The following is a 15,987-nucleotide window of genomic DNA, read 5'->3' as shown; positions in this document are numbered from 1 at the left end:
TGTTGTCTTTTCAAACATCTGCTTAACGTGACCCTACAGAGGATAAGTGGTTTGGAGAATGGATGGATGGATAAGGTGGGTGTTGGGTGACATGCTTATCAAAATATCACTATTGGATGAACATATAGAACTATAGGATATAGAGTAGAACAGTAAAAATCCCATTCATATTCTCCAAATGAGGAATTTATTTGGAATGATAACTTATAAACATTTAAACATATACCTACTGTGAGCTATTAGGTTGTTAATCGATAGTATTCGCTTTTTTAAAGCCATCAGCCCGCATTGTTTTAAGTTTTTTTTTTTAAATAACAGTGTTCAACCGCAAACTTCCTGGTGAAAAACTACATTCTGCAGAGAAATATCCACAGTCAGAGAATTGCGACAAGTAAATCACACCAACTCTTTAGTTTTCCTACACTCTCAAACTACTTAAATATTTGTATGCATAAAGTGTAATATGTTATAATAAATGCGGAATATATGGTTCCCTTTCGTTGTCACTTCAAGTTACGTCGGATGACGACGAATGGGGTTTCGCTTAGAACACCTATCGACTTTGAGTATTACAAAACGAGCCAATGGCAAAGAAATGCCATGGGTCTGCGGAATTTGCATAGCGTAACTCCGCCCCACCTCGTGGGTATAAAAGGAGGAAGCCGGCAACATGCAGATATGTTTTTGCTTCGGAGCCAAGAGTATTTCTTCACTCCACAGTCATCTCTGACTTCGCTCTACGAGACGAGCTTCTCTCTCCAGTGTTGGTGTGACGGCGATCTGCAGCGAGCTCACAGTGCCTGCCTATCTGTGCAGTGATCTGCCAGTGTGTGTGTGTCTCTCTGTGCGCTTCAACATCGCGGAGTTTTTTTCTCCTCTCATAAAAGAGCTCGCACGCGGCACTTCTTTTTCAAGACGGCTCGCCCGTGCATTTCTGGTTGCAGCAGACTGGTATCGGACTCTGATGGGCACGAGCACTGTCTAGTGTGTTTGGGCTTTGATCATGCTTGAACAGCGCTCGTGGGTGACTCATGTTCTCGCTGGGAACGTGATCATCGCGTCATATATAGGTCGAGACTCGGTGAACTCGCAAGAGTGAGAGTCCCCTCATCCACCCCCCGATCTTCGGCTGGTGGCCAGGGTGACCTGAGGGTGTTGGTCTGGAACAAGGCGCCGACTCTGTGTCCGCGACCCCAGCCCCCCTCTTTAATGACGGTGCCCGCTAGCGAACTGATGATTCCACGAGTCTACCCTCGGGTGGCCTGTGTGTTTTCATTTGAAGCTACAGAGGATGATGCTGTGTCTGTAGCAGCATCACTAGGTGGGCTTGATTCTTCTGGAAATGACGACTCGTCACAGCTGCCACCCTCTGGTGTGCATACGGCTTTGCCTGAGTCTTATCCGGAGATGACGGCCATGCTTTCCCGGGACGATTGGTTTTTGGGTGAGGCCGCCGACCCGCGTCCACGGCAAACCCCAATATCTTTCCTCCCAGACGTGCATGATGAGATCACGGGTCCGCTCGTTGGTCTCATCCGCCTTTCCTCCCCTCAGGGGCCGCTGCCCATGGGTACACTGGGGTCCCCCCGGTTGAACGCTCTGTTGCCATGCTACTGTGTCCTCAGAGTGCTTTCCGGCGCAATCCTTAGCACCCGTCCAAAGCCTGTAGTTCTTTTCGTCTACACTAATCTGTGACGAAATCCTATAGTGCCACAGGACAGGCAGCCGCCTCACTGCATCCCATGACCGTTCTGCTGGTCTACCTGATCCAGATGCTCATGGACTTGCAGGAGGGCGGGACTGACACGAGGCTCTTCAGTGAGCTACGCGCCGCCACTGACCTTGCTCTCCGAGCGACGAAAGTGGCCGTACGCTCTCGGAGTCAGGTGATGTTCACCATTCTGGGGCTGACCGGCTGATGTGCACGATGTCAGGCGGACCCGTCTGCTCGGCACCCCCATCTCCCAGGTCGGCGTCTTCGGTGGTGCGGTTGAGTGCTTCTGCCCAACAGTTCTCAACCGCCCGTGAGCAGATTGAGGTTATTCTGCCCGACGGCCCCGCCGTCCGCTCAGATCCCTCAGTCTGCCCACCGCCGAAGTCACCCTCCCACGGTTCCAACCCCGCCCGTTCACCCGGGCCTGGCTCCGGAAGACCGTAGGGGGGCTGCCACAGCCCTCTCCAGCCCCGCCCCCCGCTAAATGCCGGGTTAAGCGGCACTTTTGAGATGGGCTGCTCAGAGATGAGACTCAGTTCTTTCCAGGAGTTGGTAGCAGGGCCACTCCTTTCCCCGGTGGAGGGCTGGGGAAGAATCCTTATTCAGAAAGAGCTGACTCTCTCGTCTCTGAGCATACAGAGTTCTCGGACGACACAGAGTGCCGCCCACAAGCCGTGCTCTCCTCGTCCCCCTCTGTCCCAGAGGCGGTTGACACGGTGTGCCGTCCACGGACCGCTTCGCCCCTGTCCCCCTCTGTCGCCAGACCCCTGACAGAGCAGGCCCCCATGGAACGCTGGTCCTTCCCTGGCCTCCTCTGTCAGGGTGCGGTTTTGACCTTGCCCCCACACCGGGCCGCTATGCCGTCCACGTCTGGGCCGGTCATTCCGCTTCGCTGCACCACCGGGGGGACGTCTGTGGTTCTTGACGCCGCTGGCACAGTTGGGAGCCTGCCTAGAGCTTCCCTATCTATTCCGCTGGGTCGCGCGAACCACTCAGGGAACGAGGGTTACATACGTAACGAAGACGTTTCTATTTCTATGTATATTAACAACTTTAAATCAGTAGGTTTATATTACCCCATCATTTTAATTTTAATAATATAATTCACATTGCTTAATGGGATTGTATTTCTTTCCCTCATTAAAGTCATTATAGGTACACAGTCCTCCACACAGACCTATGACCAGCTTCGTCTCCATATCGGCGTAATGAATCCCATCTTCAAGCAAAAGAAACTGGATGAATATTTGAATGCTACTAATCCACAATCTGATTTCTGACTTGTGATGCAGCTGGAATCATAATCACACCGTGTTTCTCTGTTCTCTGTAAAAAAATTCAACAATATTATTGATCTGACTGTATTGACTCTGTTGTATTAGAACTGAACTGAGCTGGACGATGACATCACTGTTTTTTCTGCAGAAGTGTAACGTAAACAACAAACAATACTTCTTAGTTAGCTTGTTGATTTTCATAGCGGTATACTTTAACATTTACAAAACAATCTCTTGAAAAGAAAGAATCAAACAAACAAAGAAGAGGTTAGAAGCAAAATCTTCAGGAGTGAGCTAATGCCAAAACAATAAACAAACTGAAACTAACTTTCCCACAAAAACGAACTTCCCTACGAATCAATAAATGAAAGAAACAAAACATGCAATAACATACCCTATCTCCTTATCTAACTCAATAAACAGGAGGAAAGTAACAGCCTTTTGGCCTACAAAGAAAACAAGGCACTCACCCCCTATGGCTTCTCAAATAATGGCACGCTAACAGATGCAATCATTAGGGCACTAATGTTTTTAGAAACAGATCACACTGTATCAGAAGTGGCTAACAACACTCGGTTAACACAACCAAGAGCACAGAAATCACAATCTATTGTGCTACATTTTCACCAGCTAACACGCAGTACAACAACAAGTGCAGTCAAAGAGGCAAAGAGCTCCCTCCAGAGGAATTCCGGGGAATTTATAGTCCAGGCCTCTTCTCTGGTCCAACCACCAAGAGCTTCGAGTTAAGTTCAGGACCAATCCAAAAGGAGGAGGAGACAGCAGAAACAACAACAGAAACAACGTAGCTGCATTACGTCACAAACGTAACAATAGATTAAATGCACTAAATTATAAATTGATGATCTTTACGATGGAACTGAATCAACACTGAACTGACTTCAGCTGAACAACAGCCGAAATGCATTATTTTCCTGTTTTCACTCTAAAGCTGCTATTGTATAAAGCTGTATTGTATAAAGCACTATATAAATAAAGGTCACACTTATACAAGCTGTCCACATCACTTTCCTCCTCACTATCTTCTTTTTATCTCAAACATGGTACTGTAGATGATGATGTAGCCCTTCTTCTTTCTCCCTGGTAAAGCCTGCAATTCGCTGTTTGCATCCACAAGTCAACAGTTAGCTTTGAGTCAAAAGTCTCTGTTGTCATCTTAGGCAAGTGAATGTACATCAGAGGTGAGAGGCGAGAGTCTGACAGGCAGGATCTGTACTTGCTTTCGATTTTATTGAGACATGAAATTCCCCTCTCGCATAATATAGGTTTGTAAGGTAGTAAATATAGGTTCATCTTTGTTAAAACTGTATTTTTTAAATTTTATTAACATTAATTACACAGACAACAGTAGGAATATTAGGCCGCTGTCACTTTAAGACCGAATGTACGGACCGAATATATAGGCTACTGACACACATCCGGCTTCTTTCTTAACTGTTCACTTATGCTTATGACTTAACCGAGAAAATACTTGCTGGGACAGGTATTATTTCGACATAATTTTGTGTGTATGTGTCCATTCAAGTGCAAGTAAACGCGTCAGAGGAGGAATCAATGTTGTGTTTGAGCGCTGTCTGAAACGCTCCTCCCTCTTCACACACACACACACACACACACACACACACACACACACACACACACACACACACACACACACACACACACACACACACACACAGTATTAATATAATAATGTACACATAAAGTAGCCTGGTCAACTTTAGAAGTGGATTCAAAAAAGTTCATCAAAATTGTCCTAAGACAAGAACGGGTATTGTTTAAAGTTCATGTATAGGCTATAACTTTGATGAAAGGTTTTGATCCACTTCAAATGTTGACTACTGTATATTAGCCTACGTAAAGAAAATCTTATATGTTAGATGCAATTAATCTTGATTAATCGATTTGACTGCATATAAACAATTAGAAGGTTTGAAAAAGAAACCTGAAGCTTTTGGGTGGGGTGGAGTCAAATTATGGGTTATAGCCTATCTTTTGAATAGACTGTAATTTAATTCTTGAGGGCAGTCAAAGAATTCACATGTTCATGTATGATTTAATAAATAAATGAAACCATTTATTCATTAAGACATTCATTCATAAAAAATGACATTCATTCATTCAATGGAAAATAAACGTTAAGTCATAATTTTGCATGGGTTAATTTACAATAATAAAGAGTTCTGCACAGGAGACCAAATGATTAAAAAGCATTCACGCAGTCAATATTCTTTGAGATTCTTCTGTGGATGAACCATTAAAGACTAGTCAAACGGGAGGTAGGCTATGCCGAAAAAACCTAACCACCTCTCAGCACACATACATTACACTTTTGAGTTATTTTCATTTTTGACATTAAAGATGCTTGTGTATGTGGGTGGTCATGTGACTCGGGATGCGTCATATAGGCTCTGATGCGCACTGAGGAGAAGAGCATCTCATTTCTACAAACCCAGAGCATCTGAACTCTCACTCACTCACTGGATCACTGCGAGATCATCTCATCTCTTCATACAGCGAGGAACACAGTCTGCGCGAACTATGTGAAGGTAAAACGGCATTTCTCAACTCTATTAACTTCATGAATTTGATATTTTATTATGCGGTATTATAACGCTGGGTAATAAGACCTCTAAGACATCGCTTTTTTCAGCACAAACAGAAAAAGTTAGCTGTTTTTAAACAAATGCCGCTCACAATGACTATGTGCGATAACTTATTAAATAGGCTGTTAAATAGCCTACACTAATTTTACAATAAATGAATCACGATTCACGTGCTGCGATACAGTGAATCCAGATACGGAATTTAAATTTCTTTTATGATCTGATGCAGCAGCGGAATGATTCAAAACACAGTGCAATGAGCAAACGGGTGATAGAGTTACTACAATTACATTTTGCAGTCTATACAGCATATGTTTGAGTTTATAATGTAGGCTATTCGAAATTCTAACTATATTTTTAATACGTTTATTTCATTTTTAATTGCATATTAAATTATGAGTTTTTTAAAAAACTTTTTTTCTCCCCAATATAAAGTTGCGTCCTAAGTTGTTATCTGCTTTATTTTGACTATGGTGTTTAGGTTGAGTCTGTCAGCTGTAGGCATCAATTATTCAAAGCCCGTCTCTGTAATCCCTAGGTGCCCATCCATGCAAGGAAAACAACAAGCGCATAAATACAAGAGCCTTATGATGGCTCGTCTGAGAGGGCATTTATTTCTGTACTCAGTGAAGTATCGATCGAGCTTTCGAGAGCTCAATATTCTGTTATCTTGAAATAATGAGGATCCATATGCCTCAGTCAGTCTCGTTTGAACAAAACATTCTCTCAATTTAATCCAATAGGTTTCCTTTAGAGCATCTTTGACCATGCTGTTCCCTGCCTCAAAGTCCGATGTTAAAGCCGTTCTGGATGGAGTGGCAGAAACCACGTTCAGAACCATCACTTCTGGACTTCAGTACATCGGGTCGAACGACATCAGCCTAGATGACCACGTCATTGACGGCGATTTCGCCAAAAACGGATACCCACTGCCGAAGCCGTTTGCCGCCTACCGAAGAAGCCCTTTCGCAGACAAAGTCGGACCGGATGAGGAGCTCATCGTGAAAGGTCTCCCCTTTTACCCCACTAACAGCTCTGATGTGTTCGGGAACTGGAGCCTGGGAGAAGATGGGAGTAGCCTTCAGTGCGGGGAGAACTTTATGGACATGGAGTGTTTCATGATACTGACTCCTAGCCAACAGCTGGCCATAGCAGTGCTGTCTCTCACGCTGGGGACGTTTACGGTGTTGGAGAACCTTGTGGTCTTGTGTGTGATACTGCAGTCCCGTACGCTGCGCTGCAGGCCCTCGTACCATTTCATCGGGAGCCTGGCCATCGCAGACCTGCTTGGCAGCGTGATCTTTGTCTACAGCTTCTTGGACTTTCACGTCTTTCACCGCAAAGACAGTCCGAACATTTTTCTGTTCAAGCTGGGCGGCGTGACAGCCTCGTTCACCGCGTCGGTGGGAAGCCTGTTCCTCACCGCCATCGACCGATACATTTCCATCCACCGCCCGCTGGCGTACAGGCGTATCGTGACGCGCACCAAAGCCGTGATCGCTTTCTGCGTGATGTGGGCAATCTCGGTTATCATCGCTGTGCTGCCGCTGCTGGGCTGGAACTGCAAACGCCTCAACTCCGTTTGCTCCGACATCTTCCCGCTGATCGATGAGAACTACCTGATGTTCTGGATCGGCGTGACCAGCGTTCTGGTCTTGTTCATCATCTACGCTTACATGTACATCCTCTGGAAGGCCCACCACCACGCGGTGAGGATGCTGAGGCGCACGTCGCAGAAGAGCCTGGTCGTACACTCCTCCGACGGCACCAAGGTCCAGACCACCAGGCCCGATCAGGTCCGCATGGACATCCGCCTAGCCAAAACCCTGGTTCTCATCCTGGTGGTGCTGGTGATCTGTTGGGGGCCTCTTCTGGCCATCATGGTGTACGATCTTTTCTGGCGGATGGATGACAACATTAAGACAGTGTTTGCGTTCTGCAGTATGTTGTGCCTGCTCAACTCCACGGTGAACCCGATCATCTACGCCCTGAGGAGTAAAGACCTGCGGAGAGCGTTCCTCACCACCTGCAAGGCCTGCAGGAGCTCCTCCAGCTCGACCCTGACGCTGGACAACAGCCTGGAGTCCGACTGCCAGAGGAACACGCACCGCGCCGCCGAGAGCTGCGTCAAGACCACTGTGAAAATAGCCAAACTGACCATGTCCGTCTCGGCGGAGACCTCGGCGGAAGCCGTTTGATTGTACGGCTCAACTAAAGAATGTTTGTGTTCTTAGAAAGTTACATGCACAAAGTTCAAAACACAAAGCTGCTTAAGTTACCACTGGTTTGACGAAGTGTTGACTATGACGTTTCATTGCTTAAGTGCCAATCCCCCCCGCCCCCCCTTCAAAAATTAGAGGTTCTCACTGAGTAATTCTGTTGGGGCTTTTTTGTTGTTGTTCTCCCTTATAGTTAAGTGTAATATGTGTGGATATTGTGTGTGTTGTTTATGAAAGTTGACTATATTTTTATACTTTGAATTTTTGGTTTTTGAACTATGATATCTTCTCACATGGGAATAAGGGGCTAATGATCTTTTTAATGTGAAAACTGTGTAAGAATGAATTCAAGTGTGTGTGTGTGTGTGTGTGTGTGTGTGTGTGTGTGTGTGTGTGTGTGTGTGTGTGTGTGTGTGTGTGTGTGTGTGTGTGTGTGTGTGTGTGTGTGTGTGTGTGTGTGCGTGTGTACACATTGTTATCTATGTAAATATGTTGTAAAGCTCTGTGGTGATTTAGTGTATCCAACATCCTTGTGGTGAGCGATAAAAGTCACTCCGTTTTTGAGATTTTATTTGTTTATCCAATGAAATAAATGGAAATGATAGTATTATAAGAGAGGAGATTTTGTTGCTCCTCAAGGACATAAATATGAAAGCAAGAAAAGTGTTAACGAATGCATTGAATCTTGTTTTTAGATATACTGTATCTGGTCCACATGATACTTCTCTGTTAATGTCGTGAGGATCAGAAAAAAAATACTATTTTCAAATTTTTTTTTTAGAAGATGGCCTGTAATAGTCACAGAAAATACAGTGACAGAAATAACCGTGTTGGATTTAAGCCTTTTATTTAGTCATTCTGCTTATGTATTTCTCTGAGATGTGAATTGAAAAAGATTTTTACAACATGCACAGAGCCAAGAGAAAAAAAACGTCCCGCAGTGTGTTCATAAACATTAGTATTTAATCTTGTAGTTAATTAACAAGCCGTTGAAATGTAAATATCATAACTGTTCAGTGATATTCCTTAAACCGTGATATGGTGTGGTGGTGCTTTTTGTTTGCACTTTTCAAAAGTATAGGTAGCCTACTTCAGGTATTTTACCTTAAATTAAACTACTTGAAGTATTCAAGCTTAAAAATCATAAAACGTCTCAGTGGCTTTGTCCCAAAGTAGTTTCTAAAAGTCTGTCTCGAAGTGAAGCTGCGTGCACACCTATGTATCTCAATTTCCATTGCAAGGTTTTTTCTTTCAAATTTTTTTTTTTTTTTTAAATAAAGTCAGTTCTGACCTAAACTGTGTATGCCGGGATACTTGTATTTAAAACTACATGTCACATCATTATGGAATCAAAGGGTGAAGATGATTTCACCAAGTGCAACATGTTGTATCAACATCTTTGTTTTCAATCAACCAATCAGATTTGAGGGACAAGTTTACAGTTTATGTCAAGTTTAGTCTTACAACCAGGGTTATGTGTTTCTACTTCAGTGTTATTCACCTATCATTTCTCTCTGATTTTAAGGATAACTTAAGGGTAGGATTAGGTTTAGGGTTAGAGTTATGGTTAGGATTAAATTTTCAGGCAGGAATGTTGTTCCAGGATCAGTGAATTATGTTGACCCAGGGACACATCTTACTTGGCAAAATCACAGAGTGAAAGTCTGGCCATATTGCACATGTTAGTAATGTCTCTGTTTCCCTCTTGAGGATAGTTACCGTTTCATAGCTACCAGAGTCATTTACTAAAATGGGTACACATTCTAAAATAAAAACACATTTTTATGAATAATTTTAAGAATTCTTTTTTTTTATCCCTTTCTATATGTAAGGGATAATGTATGATGACTTGATCTGGCACATTATCCCACTGTAACAGCATTAAGACAGCAATATAACACAATAAACACATTTTAAGATGAACATTTTAAACTTACATCATCATTTCAATGTACTTTTTCTTCACTGGAATCTGAGAGATGTGTAGTCTTATGATATAGCAAGTAAAACCATGTCATATTCATCTCATGAAGCTTCAGTCCATGTAACAGCAGGGTGTTGTTGGCTCCATGGCCAGTGATGGAGGACACACTAAACACCTCGGTTGAAAAACACGTCATGTTTAATGTACCAGAACAACCACAGGGTTGTCTCAGTTGTCATAAACACATCCACTGCCACTGACTGTGAAGGGATGACATATCCCAAGGTGAAAGACAATATCTTTACATTAAGTCTCTCTCTCTCTCTCTCTCTCTCTCTCTCTCTCTCTCTCTCTCTCTCTCTCTCTCTCTCTCTCTCTCTCTCTCTCTCTCTCTCTTCTCTCTCTCTCTCTCTCTCTCTCTCTCGGCTTAATGTAACCTGGCTTAATGTTCTGAGTAACAGCATTGGAACACAACATTTCTGTCGGACCTTAGTGGTCATAAACACTATCTACAAAATACAATATTTGAAGCCAAAAGTTAGAGCATATCTTTTTACCATTGAGAAATGCCTCAAGGTAAACTTTCTCATTGGATTATGATGTTTTTGCTTTGACAGAAACATAAAGTTGGTTGTCCAAGGTTGTTTACTTACTATATTAAGTGATGTAAGTTCATACTCCATCACCTTGGATGTCAGTTTAAACTTTTATCTAATAATGATGTATCTAAAATATCTAATACCTCTGCAGAATTTAGACAGACATCTGGCAAGACATGCCGTATTTCTATGCAAGTTATGGGCTGTCAATGATCATCAAGAGGATGGTCAATAGCACTTTCCAAATATATGGTAAGTGGCATATTATTATCATTAAGATGCACTGTGCATCTTAGCATATTCTATTAGATTTCAATATAACTGAATTGAAATGATTTGAACTCATCTCGCGGCCTCCTTGGTTTGCTGACGCCCTCTTGTGGGGTTATTGAGAATCTCTAGCCTAAAGCACCCTTTAAACTAAAGCATTAGACAGAAATACCTCTTTGCTGAAGAAACAAAAAAGGAAAAACAACAATAGATATGTAAGACTATTATTTAATATAAAATTAACGTAGGCCTACCTTGATAGGTTAATTCAGGCTAAATCTGCAACCCTGTTAGTTACCTATTCTGTTGTATTTCTATTTTTAAGTACTTCATTAAATTTATTTCATAGTGTGCTACAAAATATCCAAATGACACAGATTGAGTTTTTACAATTAATTCACACAATTTCCGTGATAGGGTTTGTAAGAATCCTCGACCCCTTTTCAGTTAGTAAACATGGTGACGTTTTTGTGGGCGGAGCTTAGGTGGAGGCAGAATGATCCCTCTGGCCGCTTCACTAACGTTAGTTTGCAAGTTTTGTTAGCTTGCTTTTTTAACAATGACTGGAGAATATCCGATTTTATCTTAATGTGCAAGGTCACTCACTGTCCATGGTCGCGATTGTTATTTGCAAAAGTTAATAGAGGGAACCAGATTGGCTCACCCATACACTCACACTCAATGGATTGGACGATCTGACAGGATTAAGTAAACGCTAGGCTTACCTCCGGTTGAGTGGCCTGACTTCTACACCTATCCGATAGAGAAACAGAGCGTAAAGAGAAACTGAGGGCATACAAGTTAAATCTTTAGATGCCTATAACTATGTGCTGAATGGTCATGTACAAGACTTGTGTGGTACGATCCACAGTTCTGCCTAGCCAGCGCCAAGAAGACGACAATGTAAAGATTGACATTACGGTGCAATTTTAATGATGTGAATATTTTCTAGAAAAAAAAATTCCAGATACAGCATATTCATTTTTCATTGATTCTAGCACCCAACAAGATGACATTTAATAATAATAATAATAATAATAATAATAATAATAATAATAATAATAATAATAATTTAAGCTCCTTATTATGCAGCCGAATCTGTGCTGGTTTGTATTTGCCGCCTCCAGTTTCCCCTTTGTTTTGCCTCCAGCTAGCGCCATGACGTAACTGTGACGTCGGCGCAAAAGGGGTCCCTCCCCTTCCGGTGGACCACCATTCGAAAAAATAATGGGTGCTTCTCATTTCTTATTTGTGCATCCTCGTTTCCTTCCCTAGCGCCTCAGCTCTATGGGATTAGATTTCGGTCACAATTCTGAGCGCGCAAGATCACATTTTGAGCGCGCAAAGGGACATTTCGCACGCGCGTAAACTGAGTTTTGCGGAGAAATGTGCATCTCGCAGATAAGAAAATATTTCGAGCGAACGAAAATCAATTTTGCATTTAAAATAAGTATTTGGATGTGCGCAGACGTTCTCTTTCGCATGTGCAAAGTTTCACTTTCTTGTTCCTTTGATGCCAGCCGTAGGCGCTCTCTAAGAGCAGACAGCTCGCTTGTAGTGATGGGCGGATCGATCCTGAAGTATCGATACTTCGATACTGACGTGGTATCGAAAAGGATCGATCCTCACACAAAAATATCGATCCGAATGTGTGTTTTTTGACCAGTAATTTTTTATTAATTTAGCATGCAATTCAGTGCGTAAAATAAGCTTCTAAGTGGAAAAATAAGCGAATGTTAGCGGGTAATTGTGTAGGATAGAACCTTTTCTCCTAGTCATCTGTATACAAGACGAAACCAATCAATCACAGAGAGCGTTCGATGCTGGTGCTTCGCTGAGCTCACAGGCCCAGTGCGTTTGGGAAACGAAGCCTTGCTTAGATGACAGAGAAACAATTGGGAGTTATTTCGCAATAAACAAACCAAAACTGTACATAATGGTTTAAAATGTTGACGTCAGTAAGATCTTTTTAATGAAATTAATATTTTTATTCAACAAGGATCGATACATTAAATTGATCAAAAGTGACAGTCAAGGGTTTTACACTGTAAAAAAAAATCTACTTCATATAAATGCTGTTCTTTCAACTTTGTTCATCAAATAATTCTGCATAAAATGTATCATGGTTTCCAACAAAATATGAAACTGTTTTCAACATTGATAATAATAAGAAATGTTTCCTGAGCAGCAAATCAGCATATTAAAATGAATTATCATCATGACTGGAGTAATGATGCCGAAAATTTTGCTTTGATCACATGAATAAATTACATTTTACTATGGCATAGAAAACAGATAGCCTATGTTAAATTGTTAAATTGTAATATTACAGTTTTTACTAAGAGAAATAAAAATCTTACAGACCCCAAACTTTTGAACAGTAGGCTAGCACTATAATTTGGGTAGTTTTGTAAAAGTCACTGACTAATTAAAGGGGAGTTGAGAGCACAGATCACAAAATATTTAGGCCTAGTAGTCATGAAAACGTGTTCAGATTTAGCATATTAATGATGCATTCACCTCATAAATCATGACACACTGCTGTAAGTGCATACAAGTTCAAATGCATGCTTTTAAAATGAAAAAGTATCGGTATCGGTATTAATATCGGTGATACTGGCCCTGTATTTACTTGGTATCGGATCGATACAGAAATTTGCAGTATCGCCCATCACTACTCGCTTGCTCAACACAACCCAGCTGCTAAATTCTGATTGGCTAGCTTGTCAACCAATCACAAGACTCCCTGCATCACCGACTGTGGAAGAGGAAAAATACATGGTGGAAGATATTTATGTTTAATTTGTTTAATGGCTTGATTTAAGTTCAAATGTCTCACCACGACCACAGTTTATTTTTTAGCTTATTTTTAAGTTTTTTTTAGCTTATTTTTAATCAAAATCAAATCGTACTATTACTGTACATAATGGCATATCCCAGTGTTTGCTACCCCTCAAGTGGTAGTTCTAATTTCTTCTGAACTGCAAGTTATGTAATTAACATTAGTGAAATATGAATGTGACCGAGCTGGGGTCTCAAATTTTACACATTTTCAGAAATGAAGATGGACAGACTTTTCCCCTTTTAATGAAATAAGTGTATAAAAACGGTACATCACTCACATTAGAATAAAAAGCCATCAAATAAACATAGAAATGCAATGTAATAATGTTAAAATAATAATCAATCTACTTGATATCCTTGGAATTATTTAAACAAAAACATTCACAGCAGGGATGTTCTGTAAAACAACTATCATACTAAAAAAAAAAATACTTTATTTTCTTATATACTATTTTAGGATAGATAGTGTGCACATTGGGATGCAGGCTTGTTCCCCTCTCTGCAAAAAAATAAAAATCTAATTATGAGAGTAATTATATAGAAGTCTTGTGAGTCACACACCCAAGATTTTCACTTACAGTTATATTTGCATATGTTTGCATTGTTACCCACATCTCTTTCTTTTTTTTTTTGCAGTGAGAGGAACAAGCCTGCATCCCAATGTAAACACTATCCATCTTTAAATAGTATATAAGAAAATACAGTCTTTTTTTTTTAGTATGATAGTTGTTTTTACAGAACTTCTCTGGTGTGAGTGTTTTTGTTTACTTGAACTTAAACTGCAGTTTTCAATCCATTAAACAAATTAAACATAAACATCTTCCACCATGTATTTTCCTCTTCCACAGTCGGTGATGCAGGGAGTCTTGTGATTGGTTTTCAAGCCAGCCAATCAGAATTTAGCAGCCTCATCTCTAATTGGCTGGAATTATGGCATATTGTAATGCTGGATTGTGTTGAGCAAGCGAGCTGTCTGCGCTTAGAGAGCGCGTACGGCTGGTATGAAAGGAACAAGAAAGTGAAACTTTGCACATGCAAAAGAGAATGTCTGCGCACATCCAAATACTTATTTTAAATGCAAAATTAATTTTCGTTGGCTTAAAATATTTTCTTATCTGCGAGACGAACATTTCTCCTCAAAACTCAGGTCACGCTCAAAATGTGATCTTGCGCGCTCAGAATTGTGACCGAATTCTAACCCCATACAGCCCCCCCCCCGTAGGTTGTGAGGGAATGACGCAAGGAAAGAAAACGAGGACGGAGGAATCTATGGAACGCGATCGGGGCCAATAGTCTTTAAACGAAACGCGTGAAATTTGACCGCGTCACCACGCACTGTTTGTCCGTGTTAACGCGGCAATTTTTTACGTGTTTCTTTTGAACGCGTAGACACACTCATTCTGGTCGTGTTAAGGCGTCAGTTGTCGTCGCGTTACTTTAGTGCGTGTAAAGACGCACAGTTTTACCATGTTAAGACGTCCAATTTGAACGTGTTTCTTAACGCGCACATTCTGTACGTATTGAAGTGTAATATTTTAAAAAAGCAGACTTAGCTTTATATGTACCTAAATAAATCCTTTAGTTTATTGTGGCATTGCTTTACTGACTACTGTGCTAGACTAAAGTAATGTTACAATGTATAGATAAGTCAAGTGCTAATTATCCATATTATTCAATTATTATAATGTATATATTATTTGTTTTTGTTTTAAGTTATAATTTCCAAATGCATTATAGGCTAACTTACACAGCACATATTTATAACTAAACACACACACACGCACGCACGCACGCACGCACGCACGCACGCACACACACACACACACACACACACACACACACACACACACACACACACACACACACACACACACACACACACACACACACACACACACACACACACACACACACAAACACAAATTTATTCACTTTCACATAGCCTAATAATGTTTTGTAATTTGGTGTTTAGTTGGTTGTATAATTTGTTTCTGCTGTTCTGTCTGTATTGTTTCCAGGAACATCATCTTGGCTGCTGCAGGATGATGAGTGCTATAATAAAATTCTACATTATATTTAACTTAATCAGTGTTCAAAAAGGATAACGTTTAGGTTGTTTGGAGTCTAATAGACCCCAATCTTTTAAAGAGCGATTGCATAAGGAAATATAGTTTTTTTATATGGAAAACTATATGTCATTTTTTTAATTTACTTCTTAACTATACATTTATGCTGTGTTTTTTTTGGAAATTTGGAAGTTGTTTACCTATTTACTGCACAATTACTTAACTAGGCAATAAATTGGCTCATGAAAATTTATTTTTTAAAGAAAAAATCACTTAAATGACGATCTTAAATCTAAATTGTTTTTGGACATTGCTCTATGTGTTAGGGATAGAATACTGACATCTGCTGGTTTGTGGAAAAACTTTAGAAATTATAATTAATGTGAGAAAGTGCAATGACCACATATTTCCAATAGAGGTCCATATAGGACCATATAGGACTTTTTC

The 15,987-nt window shown here is 41.0% G+C and overlaps 1 protein-coding gene across 2 annotated transcripts; it reads left to right on the top strand.

Annotated features, from left to right (window-relative positions):
- Positions 1–5,442: 5,442 nt before the first annotated feature.
- On the top strand, positions 5,443–9,133 carry cnr1 (cannabinoid receptor 1). 2 transcript variants are annotated; one of them, XM_077220870.1, is made up of 3 exons: positions 5,484–5,561; positions 6,157–6,244; positions 6,362–9,133. In XM_077220870.1, exons 2-3 carry the CDS (start codon positions 6,167–6,169, stop codon positions 7,814–7,816), a joined length of 1,533 nt encoding a protein of 510 aa, XP_077076985.1. In that variant the 5' UTR covers positions 5,484–5,561; positions 6,157–6,166; the 3' UTR covers positions 7,817–9,133. The 2 variants fall into 2 exon arrangements, with proteins under 2 accessions (XP_077076986.1, XP_077076985.1); XM_077220871.1 differs by lacking the exon at positions 6,157–6,244 and having other exon boundaries at positions 5,443–5,561.
- The last annotated feature ends 6,854 nt before the right edge of the window (positions 9,134–15,987 follow it).

The sequence above is a fragment of the Siphateles boraxobius genome, unplaced genomic scaffold (genome assembly GCF_051911475.1).
Source record: "Siphateles boraxobius isolate OS27281-9 unplaced genomic scaffold, OSU_SipBor_1 8, whole genome shotgun sequence".
NCBI lineage: Eukaryota > Metazoa > Chordata > Actinopteri > Cypriniformes > Leuciscidae > Siphateles > Siphateles boraxobius.
The sequence above is the reverse complement of the archived record's forward strand: the minus strand, read 5'-3'. Positions and strand labels throughout refer to the sequence as shown.